Below are 13,399 nucleotides of genomic sequence, written 5' to 3'. Positions count from 1 at the left end.
AAGTGAGCAGCTGAGCACATTTGTAATGTCAGAAGGTTGCGGAAGAAGGATGTTCACAATGTACGTATGCATACATGTCAATCCCTTATCAGTGCCCTACCTTATTACAGACCAATTCAGACCTTATTGGTCACCCCGTGCCCTTATAAATCTCAACGTTCATCCTGCAAAGCCCCATCACAAGGGAGAAACACAAAAAAATGCATTTTGCCCATATGGGAACTGCTGTACACAACTACTGAGTAAACCGTATGGGTTGAACTTCTTTCGCACCATACGTAGCCAGCCGTGCTAATAAGAGTTGATCCAACCAGCAGCGAAAGCGCGGCGTCCACGTGACCTGTGTGTTTGGGACGAGGCAACGTCGCCTCCTGGAGCCTGAACACTGGACTAATGTGACGCATGAATTCAACGTCAGCGTCAACTTGTGCTCTTCTTCTGGGTGCTTTCGGTAAAGTCACGTAGGAGGGAAATAATAAAATAATAAAAATAAAACATAATAAAATAATTCTCACGACGTTTCGGCCACAACGCAAGCAGCCGTCATCAGGTGAGGAACAGGTATGTCGGAAAGACAGCGTCTGAATGAACACCACCAGGCTTGGAAGCATATATTTATGCTGGGTTGGAGGGGGAAGAGCGCCTTGACAAAGGAATTTGCATATCAAGAGGAATTTAAATATACGCTTCCAAGCATGGTGGTGTTCATTCAGACGCTGTCTTTCCGACAGACCTGTTCTCCACCTGAGGACGGCTGCTTGCGTTGTGGCCGAAACGTCGTGAGAATTATTTTATTATGTTTTATTTATTTTATTTTATTATTTCCCTTCTACGTGACTTTACCGAAAGAACCAAGAAGATGAATCCCTGCAGTCACGAAAGTTTTAAATCGAAATTTAAGTTGTGTTCTGTGCGAGCGTACGAGTGCAGCGGTGTGTTCAGGAGCTCAAAGCCGATGCCGAGGTCTGCCGCTGGCCGCGACGAGAGGGATTCAGGAGAGAGAGAGAGAGTTCGCGTCGTGTCGCTGTTCCTCTTCCGATTGAAGGCGCGCAGACCACAGCAGTTTATGATATAGTCCATATGTTCGAAGGCAGCCATCGTCCAATAACCACGAAGCAATGCTCCTCTCTAGCGGTAGCCCTGGATCATTGGTCTAAATTAAACATTTCCATGGTGCTCATCAGTTTTGCCCTGAGTACCGCAGTTAATCTCCACGTAGCTGTGCTTGTTTTGTCAGCCCTAAACGGATGATGGGGAAATGTTTAACCCTCAATGAAATGTGAAGTCACGTCCTTATGATCGTGCATTAAAGTACTCTGTCAAAGTGACACTCACTCAGACGATTAAAAGCTTTCTCAATCGGATAGAAACATTAAGACAAACTGACACGCTCGGAATGATGACAACTCAGATTACAATGCGTTAGGCATAACTTTTGGCATTTACTGCAATTCATCGTTCTATAACACTAATACATTTAAAAAAATCATCAATATGACACCCGATTGCCTTGCTGGCAGAGAACGGGTACAAGATGTGCATGCGTGCATTTTGTGAACCGAAATGAAAATACTTGTTTTTGTCTTGGGGCTGTCGGCTTTTTTTCACAACGAACAAATCGTGAATTTTAAGCCCAGACGAGGGGGTCGATCAAATCTCTGCAGCTCCAGACGCTGCGCAACAACAACAACGGCGACGACCTGCTGCAGCCCGCCCCAACAACGCTTGGCTAACGCGAGTGAAACTCCAGTCAGGTCGGTGTGTCCAGCAATGGCTTGAACGGCGTGTGCTGGGGGGAGGCCCCGTGTGATCTGCCGCAGGACGTGGCGGGAAACGGAAGGATGCTCACGAAGAGTGTCTCCATGGCGTCTCTGACAACGGTGAGTGTTGCCGCACGCGACTCGATTGATCGCATCTGACGGGTTTGTTTCATCATTGTGCAGAGATCTTGTACGGGGACTCCTCTACTTACGCACATTTGACTTACGAACTAACAGAGATATGAACAAACCTATTCTTGGTTTTTTTTTCGGTAAAGTCCTGTAGGTAAAAATGTAAAATTAAAATTAATAAAAGTAAAATAGAATAAAAATTACGACGTTTCGGAGGCAACACAAGCTTCCGTCTTCAGGAAGACGGAAGCTTGTGTTACCTCCGAAACGTCGTGATTTTTATTTTATTTTTATTTTACTTTTATTAATTTTAATTTAAAATTTTTACCTACGTGACTTTACCAAAAAAAACTAAGAATATGAATCCTTGCAGTCACGAAAGCTACAAATCTAGAATGAACAAACCTGTCCGTATGTCCAGTTGCCTGTTCGGACCGAGAGTCGTAAGTTCAACCGCCGCGCAATAGACGGCGGTGGTGGCATCTACATCTGCAGAACGTGAAGAACCAGTGGCATCTACATCTGCAGAACGTAAATAATCAGTGGCATCTACATCTGCAGAACATGAAGAACCAGTGGCATCTACATCTGCAGAACGTAAATAATCAGTGGCATCTACATCTGCAGAACGTGAAAAATCAGTGGAATCTACATCTGCAGAACGTGAGGAACCAGTGGCATCTACATCTGCAGAGCATAAATAATCAGTGGCATCTACATCTACAGAAAATGAAGAATCAGTGGCATCTACATCTGCAGAACGTGAAGAATCAGTGGAATCTACATCTGCAGAACGTGAAGAACCAGTGTCATCTACATCTACAGGAGATTCTAGAACGTTTAAAGAGATTGTCCGTGTTTAGTGTCCATGCCGTACAACATGTTTGGCATCGACAGGAGGAAAGTTGAACTTAGGAACCGACTTATGAACAGACCTCTGGAACCTAACTCGTTTGTAAGTAGATGAGTCCCCGCAGTGCCACGTATTAGCATTCTGGTCCATTTTAAAGAGACGGAAATGTATTTGGAGGCAGATTAAGTAAAACCATTTGAGGTGTTTTTCTCTTCTTGAATGTGCAGACGTTGCACCCGCTTGAGTTGTCGCTCTCTCTCTCTCTCTCTCTTCAAGGCACAAATAAAAATGGGGACACTGAACACGGCCAAGGCAATGGAAGGTGGCAAAAGACTCAGGTATAATAATTATAATAAAAGACTAAAGTATAATAATTACGACCAGTTGGCGGAGCCCCCCCCCCCCGCCCTCTCCATCTCTCCTCCCTGGCTCATCCCCCCTTCTAAACCTTATATAATCTCTCGTCACAAGCCCACTACGTAAATGTATTTCTTGCTGTGGCTGTCCCACCTGATGACGGAAGCTTGTGTTGCTTCCGAAACGTGGTGATTTGATTTATTTTGAATTTGTTTTTAAATTTTTATTCATTTTATTTTATACCTACGTGACTTTACCGAAATAACTAAAGAGTAAAGCGTAAAGACTAAGGTATAATAATAATGAAACACTAAGGCATAATAATAATAATTTGACTTGTTTTCAGCAAGCACTGTACGCTCCATGGTGTCATTTGCAATGCCTCAATACAACTACAACCCACCCTCTCTCGTCCAATGCTCCAGGATCGACCTCCCCCCCATCTTCCCACTTGAGAACTCCCTCCCCCCCATATACAAACACAGCAACACCGCTCGCTCTCTCTCTCATATTCAGGATTCTCGCGTTATTCGGAGCGACTTCCCGCAAATTCTCGCGGGTAACAATGTTGTCTCGACGAATATCGCGCGCGCAACTTCGGCAGATGCTTCTGAAGCTTCGAGAAGTTCTCTCTCATTTATGTATCTCATCACTTTATCTCTCATCACATTTTCTCTCACCGCTTTATCTCTCACCACTTTATCTCGCATCACTTTATCTCTCATCACTTTATCTCTCATCGCTTTATCTCTCACCACTTTATCTCTCGTCACTTTATCTCTCATCACTTTATCTCTCATCACTTTATCTCTCATCACTTTATCTCTCATCACTGTATCTCTCATTGCTTTATCTCTCATCGCTTTATCTCTCATTATTTGATCTCTCATCACTTTATCTCTCATCACTTTATCTCTCATCACTTTATCTCTCATCACTGTATCTCTCATTGCTTTATCTCTCATCGCTTTATCTCTCATTATTTGATCTCTCATCACTTTATCTCTCATCACTTTATCTCTCATCGTTTTATCTCTCTCACCACTTTATCTCTCTCATCACTTTATCTCTCATCACTTTATCTCTCTCATCACTTTATCTCTCATCACTTTATCTTTCTAAAATTAGCATTTTTAATAATCACACTTTCTCCTCAAACGCACAGAACATAAAATAGCAACAACACTGCCCTACAGTGGAACAAATATAAATATATATGATAGGCAAGGTTTCAGGCAATATCACTTTTGTTATGAAGAAGGTTGGTTGATTACTTGGCAACATGTTGTTTTTTTATATTCTTGGTTCTTTCGATAAAGTCACGTAGGTAATTTTTTTTAATCAAAATTAATAAAAGTAAAATAAAATAAACATAAAATAAAAATCACGACGTTTCGGAGGCGACACAAGCTTCCGTCTTCAGGTGGAACCGTCACAGCACGCTTGCTGTATCAAGTAAATGAGAGATTCCAAGAGATACTACCCCGTATATATACTGATTGAGGGGGGGGGGGATGAGCCAGGACAGGCCCCCTTTTTAAATCCTTTATATTACGTTCACTTGCTTGCTTGCTTGCGTGCTTACGACCGTGCAAATCTTTCGGTCGTTTTTTAACCCACTTCCCGTGATCCAATCGAGCTGACATTTTGCACACAGACTCGTTGTGCGTGATTATTTCTTTTCGTGAAAATTTTTTCCCAAAATTTTACACTTTTTAGGTAAAAAAATAAATTATATTTAATTACCAATTGCTTAATGGTGGCAGGCAATCATCTGACCCATAGGTGGCAGCCATCTCAAGCCAGAGGATGAGAGGACTCTAGCCGCCCGTTTCAAAGACCAATGTGGGCTGTGTTGTGGCCCATTGAACACGCATATAAAGGATTTATAGTGAAAAACTTTTTTTTACGGGTTATTTTTTTATTATTATGGTAAGGTGCGGCTTGAGACTACGGCTAGTCTACATAATAAAGGACTGAGCCTTTGTTATGTAGACTGGATGAGAGGAGGGGGGGGTGCCAGAGTTGTTCAAAGTGCAACTGCTGCTAATGAGACCGAGCCTCTGCCATGGTAAAAGCATAAAAGCAGGTCAGAAAGAAACAGCCTCCTGCTATGTTGCCTGGTGGGTAAAACTTATAGCAGGAAACCGGCGTGTGAAAAAAGAAGCTAAACATGGTAAAACAAAACTGGCTGTCTATCAGTAACCTGTACAGTAACTCAAGAATAGTTGTCTGTCAAATAAGATGGTCCAAATATGTGTAGTTAAATCTTTTTTGCATGGTTAATCACATCTTTCCAATGATTACTCAGTTTGTACCCATCATCACGGTTGAAATTATGTCTGTGTTTGTATATTTGTATGGCTTCGTGTACAAACCTTTGATGGTAGCCAGGAGGTTTGCAGAGCACCTTGGTCTCGGAAAAGACAATTTCATGAGAGCCCACAGAGTTGTAGCAATGATCGGCAACGGCCGAAGAGTCAGTTCTGCCGTGTTTCAGAATATGAATCCTTGCAGTCACGAAGCTTCAAATCTAGAATCTTTCGGTAAAGTCCCGTCGAAGGGAAATAATAAAATAATAAAAATAAAACAAAAAAATTCTCACGACGTTTCGATTGCAACACAAGCAATCATCATCAGGTGTGAAAACCACAGCACGAAAATTTGAAAAAAAGTGGCGGGATTATTTTATTATTTCCCTTCTACGTGAGAATATTAATCCCTGCAGTCACGAAAGCTTTAAATCGAAACATATTGTTTCTTCTTATTGTAACGTTATTGATAAACGTGTTGAGTTGTTGTTATGTGTACTTGTTATGTGTACGTGTGCACCGCTCAAATCGCGTAGCTCAGTGGTCCAGCTCGCAAATCAGAAGGTTGCGAGTTCAATTCCTGGTAGGGGGGGAGTTGGTTGGTTGACGCAGCCCATCATTCCTCCTGGGGTAGATACATTGAATACCACTTTGTGGGGAAGTCAACAGCGGTGGTTCTATGTAAAGACTCGCCCTCGTGCCGTACAAATGTGTGTCAATTTTCACCACGAGCTCAATGCTGTGAGCAGGCGATGAACACCAAGGCCTCGATGCGCATTTGCGCCGACGAAAATAACTCTGCGGCTTACTGTGGCGGTCGTTCGTGTGCACAGGAGCTGGCCGTGTTCATCTGCGCGGACTCGTTTATCTGCGGTCGCGTATGGAGCTTGTTAAACGTTTCTTGTCGCACCCTCCCCCCCCCTACCCGCTTCCATGACCTTGCAGGATAAAATGGTCAAATGTGTACGTGACGCTGCACGAGTCGGGCTTGACTTTCAGGAAGTCCTCGAGTGCGAAGGTCAGCGTTCACGTCCTGTTCTGTTACCCCCCTCGACGTTATCTCTGCGGACCATCTTGACTCGGGTGTGTGTCCCCTTGCAAGATGTTAACTACCTCGCCTGGTATTTTGGAGGTTCGTGGGTTCGATCCCAATACTGGCGCTTGTACATTTGGAGTTTTGCGTGTCTCTCTCTCTCTCCACGGTCACGTGGATTTTTCTCCGGGCCCTCCGGTTTTTTTCCTCCACGTTTAGAATCAACATCACCACGCGTTTAGAGTATTTGGCTGCTATACATTGCCACGTGATAAGCCACTTCGTTGAGCTATAATTTGCGATAGCCAGGTCGAATCTGAAAAAGAGCTGTATAGCTCAGTGGGCACTTACCGGTGAAATAAAACGAGTCTCTAGTTTAGTAAAAGAGCTCCCGTGCACAGTTCAAATTCTCACCTGGCAAAGTAAAGCGTGACTCTGCATTCTTGACGTCAGACAAAAGTGAATCTGACCCTTTGCACCGCTGGCGAAGCAAGCCGGACCACCCGCTGAGCACCGTCGTAATGAAAAACAGAAGCACAGATTATGACATTAACTTGCAAGATATCCGCTGTCCAGAAATGTCGATGTAAAGTGTTTGGTTATTGCCTTGTATTGCAGATGTGCATGCAAAGTATAGATGGCTGAATCATGCACTAGCCAGTTGATCGTTTAACAATTCGCTATATCAATCTAAGAGCACGGGCATATAATAATAATATAAATATTATATATACATAATTCCTGTGCATGCCATTTGATGTGTGTATCCTGAGAGTAAAAATTGTATGTTATTATTATGCCTGACGATATGCTCAGGAGCTAAATGCCAATGCTAGCCACGACGAGATGGCTTTAGGAGAGAAATCCTATAGCTTTGCTACTGCTCCTGCTTTGAAGGAACGCAGACTGCAGTGGTTTACTATGTTGTCCATAATAAATGTTCAGTACATGTTTAATGAGCAATTGCAATAACCAAATAAAAATTTACTGTGCCACTTGAATTGGAAGTTGTCATCGTTTTTGGTCGCTCAAAACCAAAGATAACCTCTTTATTTCTTCCATGCTTCAGAAAACTGCCCAAGGGGAGATCAGCCTCCTGGGAGCTCAGCTGCAAAGAGCGACAGACAAGGAATACAGGAAGAGAAACGTCATCCAGGTAGCGCCCTGTGGACACGCTCCCCTCCCTCCCTCCCCGCGACAACACAACGAGTAAAACACCCCCCCCACCCCCCATTCTGATCGTCGTGCTGCTGTCAAACCCCCCCCCCCCCCAATGGTGTCAAATGGTGTGGCGGCCCTCGCACTGATGATGGCTTAACGGTGAAAGTGCCCTCCTCCCCCCTCTGACAATGAGTCTTCAGGTGTTGTGGCCGAGAGGTCGTGTTTTATTTTATAATTTTTCTTCTACCTACGTGACTTTACCGAAAGAACCAGAGAGTATGGGTTCCTGCAGTCACGAAAGCTTCAAATCAAGAATGAGTGTTAAACACTGTTGTCAAGAATGGATGATGCATTGGATGGTGGTGAATAGGTGGTCAAAAAAATGTGTGAACTAGGAGATTGAACACGTGTGGTGAACCACCGTGATTGGGACTGTTTATGTCAAGATGTTGAGCTTTAATATGAAAGTATCTGTCAAGGGGACAGAAGCACTGTCCCAGTAGGGGTCGTGTTGGACGGTATGCAGTTGGCTGGACGAGTAGGTGGCTACAAGTTCCGATAGGTGCATGTACAACACTTTGTCAATCCACTGCTGAAGACCTATCCACACCTCATCAGACCAGATCGTACTTCACCACGCTAGTTCGTGAATGTTGATCACAGGGGAGGCAGGCTAGAGCCGGTCCACGCTTCACTCGTCATTGATGTTACATGTACGTATAAGCTCTTTCACACCCTGCGTGGCCAAGCTAACCACAACAACGACATTTCTCAAGAAATGAGTTGTCAATTTCGACGAAATTGGTTTTAAATCATTTGAGTTAAATGTACGTTAAATGTATACTCTTGCGATTTAACAATACAACACCAATATGCTTCCCTCAATGAAGGACACATCCCCCTCTGTAAAGGGCAACTCTTTACAGAGAGTTGACAAGTGGGCAGGTCTCAAACTCAGGTCGCCAGGTCCACAGTGCAGGGCTTTCACCGCCGCCCTACCGCTCGGTTTTTACGATAACCGTGACGTTTTAGCAGCTTGACGCCAGCAAGGGTAAAACCTCTTCTTATTTTGTCAAACCGTGACACGAGGGGTCAGCGTCACCCCCTTGACCCCCCCCCCCGCCCGTCCCCCCGCCGATGCATTCCCGTGCAGCTCACCACGGCGGAGAGCGACTGCTACCTGCTGCAGTCGGACATTGACGTGAACATCGCCCAGTGGTACGAGCGCATCCACGAGGTGACTCAGGCACAGGTGCGTTCCACGCGGTGCAGCGTCCGTAGTTTGTCGCCAAGGTACGAGGAGACACGGGGCAGCCCCGTGGGAACAACGGTGACCTCGCCGTTAATTGACGGACACACATTTACAGCCACTTGTCAATCCACTGCTGGACAGGTGAGGACTTCCCCGTGCCACGTTTGTCTCGGTGAGGGTTGTTTGAAGGTATTTCGCCACGCCGGTCAGCGCAGGTTGGTGAAGGGAGGAGGAACGCAGGACCACCGCTGATGTCAGCCATGGCTTGGAATAGAACTTGAACCCAACACCGATAATGGAGGTTTTTTTGGGAGTTAGATCGCGTAAATATATAAATGTGTCGTCAAAACCCACTACCACCCGACACAGCCAACTAGTAAGGGTTGTCACGTAAACAGAACGTTGACAATTCGTCACTAGTACAGCAGCACCGGTGTGTTGGAGAGCCAAGCCACAACATTTACAATCTGAGTACGACGTTTCGCCAGTAATTACAACTAGCTTCATCATGTTCTGTTTACGTGACAACCCTTACTAGTTGTCTGTGTCGGGTGGTGGCGGGTTTTAACGACACATTTATATATTTACGCGATCTAACTCCAAAAAAAACCTCTATTATGGATGACCCAACATCGAGTTCGGAGTGGTAGTGTGCTAACCACTGCCCTGCTCATTCTCATCAATGCACACATCAAATAATATAATTATTAAACGTGCACCAGTTGGCATCTGAATACACCGTTCCGAACACCGTGCGTTTATGAATAAGCATTGATGCGCGATTGTAATTGGGCAAAGGCGGAGAGCCGAGAGTAAATTTACACTGTTACGGCCTGATGTTGTCTTTCAGGCCTGTCAGAGTCCCACAGGTGAATGCATCTACGAGGATGTCATCATCGATGGACAGGGCCCTCCAAAGCCTGCAGGCTGCCCGTGCGAAGAAAGAACATCACCAGGTTTGGAGCTGTGGCTTCATACACGATAACTCACATCATTTACACCAACGCTTCTGAGAATTTGCAACAACAACACAATCAATGTGCCTCCAGACGCTGGAGACCACCTGGAGAAGATTCCAGGCAACGTGTTGATAATGATGGCGAACAAGTGGAGTAGACTGAAGCTATGAACATACATGTGTTATCACTTGTATAGTGTATTATTAAAAACGATAGTCTCATATAAGCGTTAACATATTTTTGAAGCAACCTTTAGTGTCGATTCCCCCGGTATAACCGAGCAGACTGTTTGAGCCAAGTGCTGTTAGCGAGTAGCACCTGTGAAGGCCAGCACGGCACACGTGTCTGCCCAGTGCTGGGTTTTGTAAACACTGCGCCAGGCACTCATTTGAAGGCTGAGTCGACTTAGCAGAGACCCAGGACCGGTTTCAGATATCCGTGACTGACGTTGACCGTGGGTGGGAATGGAACTCCGTGTCGCCAGGAGAAACGTCTTTCTGTGTCTTGTGCGCCGTGCTGTTTCACCGCAGCCAGAAGCAGAGCCGAACCGCCGATGGACCGGACGAACATACGGGAGAAGCTTCGGAAGCTCATTTCGAAGAGGCCTCCCAGGCAATCTTTGAGAGACAGAGGCATCATAAAAGGTACGATTTTAAGTCGCGTTATTTCACGAAATGCGTGCAGGGTTAAGGCAGGCAAAGTGCGAGCCTAATCCCGTGGAATGGATGGGAGCGAGTGACCTCGGCAGCGGCGTCGGCCGAAGTCCAACTCACTCTCCTGAATGATGACCGAATGAAGACCTTGACCGAGGTTTGAACCTGAGACTTTGAAACTGCGAGTCAAGCTCACCATTGCTGTTCTACCCCTGACCGTGCTGCATTTTGAGATGCGCTGTGCATCGGATGTGAACGTTACGAGTGAACGCAATGAGCAAACACGATGGCGTGCACACGATGCGTATGTTGTCGGCGTTTTCGTTCTTTCTATAATGTGCCGTGAACCCGGGCGAGCCGACTTCGATTGCCTGCCACGGCTAATGTCAGCGGCGAGTGAATCTGAGCCGGTCCTGCACCACCACCCATGCCCACTCCCGGGCACCGACCAAAAGTCGCCGTACACATGTAAAACTCTCCCGTGTGTGACCGTGGTCACTCAGTAACAGAACCATGGAACATCTGACGTCTCGATTCCCTATTCACAAATACGAAGGAGGCATCATCGCGAACGGTCCACTCCGCTACTCCTGACGCAAATATCTGGCTCAACCACCTGAATGCAAAATTATAGTTGTTGCTCTACACCTACATCGGCCATATAATGATGATGAGGAGGAGGAGGAAGAAGAAGAAAAAAACTGATCAGCGTGGTGACACACGGTCAAAGACAAAGATCCCCCGTATAGCATTATCAGACTGTAGGGGCAAGTGCTGTTAGCGAGCACCTATGAAGGCAAGAACGGCACACGAGGGGGGTGGGTGGCCAGCACCACGCCCGACCGCCTTTGTCAGCCGGGTGGCGATGTTTACACACTGCACCAGGTACTCGTTTGAGGCTGAGTCGACCTAGGGGAGGCCCAGGACCGGTTCAGAAATTCGCCACTATTGTTGGTCGTGAGCGGGAATCGAGATCGGGCCGCCGGGTTCCGTAGCGCAGCGCTGACCGCTACGGCCACCACGCCGGCGACCAACACGGCGTGGGGTAGGCAGGCCTTCACCCAACGGTGCATTGACAAGGGGCTCTGAAGAGCTCTCGGTGTGACGCGTAGCTGAAACGCGCCTCCCCCCCCCTACCCTTCCCGTGTCTCCACAGACCAAGTGTTTGGCTGCCCCCTGCAGTCGCTGTGCGCGCGCGAAGACTCCACCGTCCCTGCGTTCGTCAGGCTCTGCGTGCAAGAAGTGGATAAGAGAGGTGGTTACGGAGGCTTGCCAAGGGGCTTGGTGCTCCAAGAGAAAACAAATCTGCACGGCACGATGCTGAGGGACAAACAACACCCACGCTTGGTGTTAGAAAGTGAAGAATGTGCGCTCGAACAAGCGATGTATAGTGCTCATGTGAATTGGCAGTCAAAAGATAAGCGGGCAGTCTCTGCGTAAGACAAACACTGCCGATTTGCTACAATGATAAACAATTTAATTGACCCGGGCGAATGGTGATGATGAATCATCATCATCACCGTCATCATTCCTTCAGGTTCTTTGAATCATTCTCTCTCTTCGAGAGTAAGTTAATACTATTATAGGAACTTCCTGGCTACACCAGTCCACAGGGGATTATTGTGTCCGTCCGTCGTGCAGGGAGGGGCTGGGTGGGGAGGGAGGGGCTGGGTGGGGAGGGGAGGTTGGGGAGGGGCTTGCTGGGTGGGGAGGGTGGGGCTGGGTGGGGAGGGGCTGGTCACCCCGTGATGCCCTTATAAAACTCACCGATTAACCTACTCACGCCGGCTTGTGCCCGCCCTCACAGTCGGGCATATTTGCGGAATACACCACGCCGCCGTTGACCCTGGCCATGGACCGAGCAACCCAACGTTCCTACCAGCTCCCTCCGCAGGAATATGTTTTATAATGGATGGACAAGTAGGTGGTGAGATTGTAACGCAACATTTTCCTGCTGTGCGCTGAATGCCCTGGCAAAGTGCCCCTGCAGCCAGGTTCGGGATAAAATACCGATTGGGGAAAGCGCTGGGTTTCGTTTCATAGGCACCTTTGTCCATGCCGCTGGTAACATAAATGTGCAATGGGCTTGCTTGTACACACAGACAAACACAAAGAGCATAACCCTGCTCTAATTAACAAAGGGGGGGGGGGTGTGTATTAGTGAAATGTTGCATTAGAAAAAGTTTCTGCGACGCGTGGACTCTCTGTGACGGGGGGGGGGGGGGCGGTGGTTCAAATGACTGAAGTGTTCACAATTTTTTTCATAAAACTCTTGACGTGTCGCTCGCAGGCCTGCAGGTCGATGGCATCTACAGACTGAGTGGGAATCTCGCCTCGGTGCACAAGCTGCGCTACGCAGTCGACCGAGGTGTGCGACGAATTTACTCTCAAAAGCGATTTCCTCCACCCTCCGTCAGAATGTAGCGACGCCGTTTTAAAGAACCGACCTGTCAAACCGATGAGGATAGTCAGCGCACTAGGACAGGATGATGATGATTATGATAACAACAACAGAGTGGCAGCACCAGACATGTGCTGCCACCGAGGCGACAGGGGCTCGTAAATCGTTTCACGCGCAGGTTGGATTTATTACTTCGCTGGGATCGCGAGAGAACTGTGGCAGTGGCTTGGGGGGGAGCCCTTCATCCAGCAAGCGGATCCACCGTGTGGAGGCTTTTACCTCGAGGGATGTAGAGTGAGGTCAATCAAGAGGTCATAGCGAGCAATGCGTGCGGTGTCTGTCTGTCATCGTATGTTGAGAGGTAGTGTTGCGGTTAGCGCGGCTTTGCCGTAGCCGGAGACCAATGTTCAGTTCCCGCTCATGGCCAACACCAGTGACGATTATATGAACCGGTCCTGGGCCTCCCCTAGGTCAACTCGGCCTCAAATGAATACCTGGTGTGGTGTACAGACATCAAAGGCGGTTG

General features: G+C 47.0%; 1 protein-coding gene across 3 annotated transcripts in view; it reads left to right on the top strand.

Moving 5' to 3' along the window:
- Positions 1-13,399, top strand: part of LOC133345291 (rho GTPase-activating protein 15-like) — a 30,179-nt gene that overhangs the window by 7,749 nt on the left and 9,031 nt on the right. For 2 of the 3 annotated variants that reach the window (XM_061555924.1, XM_061555927.1), the window contains 9 exons: positions 1,800-1,880; positions 3,022-3,083; positions 6,360-6,432; positions 7,517-7,603; positions 8,762-8,860; positions 9,711-9,816; positions 10,350-10,463; positions 11,629-11,727; positions 12,763-12,840. In XM_061555924.1, the coding sequence (XP_061411908.1) occupies positions 1,800-1,880; positions 3,022-3,083; positions 6,360-6,432; positions 7,517-7,603; positions 8,762-8,860; positions 9,711-9,816; positions 10,350-10,463; positions 11,629-11,727; positions 12,763-12,840 (799 nt within the window). The remainder of the gene's footprint in view (positions 1-1,799; positions 1,881-3,021; positions 3,084-6,359; positions 6,433-7,516; positions 7,604-8,761; positions 8,861-9,710; positions 9,817-10,349; positions 10,464-11,628; positions 11,728-12,762; positions 12,841-13,399) is intronic. The other variant, XM_061555926.1, reaches the window with a different exon arrangement.

Source organism: Lethenteron reissneri, chromosome 21, assembly GCF_015708825.2.
Source record: "Lethenteron reissneri isolate LAM-NWPU_2019-01 chromosome 21, ASM1570882v1, whole genome shotgun sequence".
NCBI classification, from domain to species: domain Eukaryota; kingdom Metazoa; phylum Chordata; class Hyperoartia; order Petromyzontiformes; family Petromyzontidae; genus Lethenteron; species Lethenteron reissneri.
The sequence above is the reverse complement of the archived record's forward strand: the minus strand, read 5'-3'. Positions and strand labels throughout refer to the sequence as shown.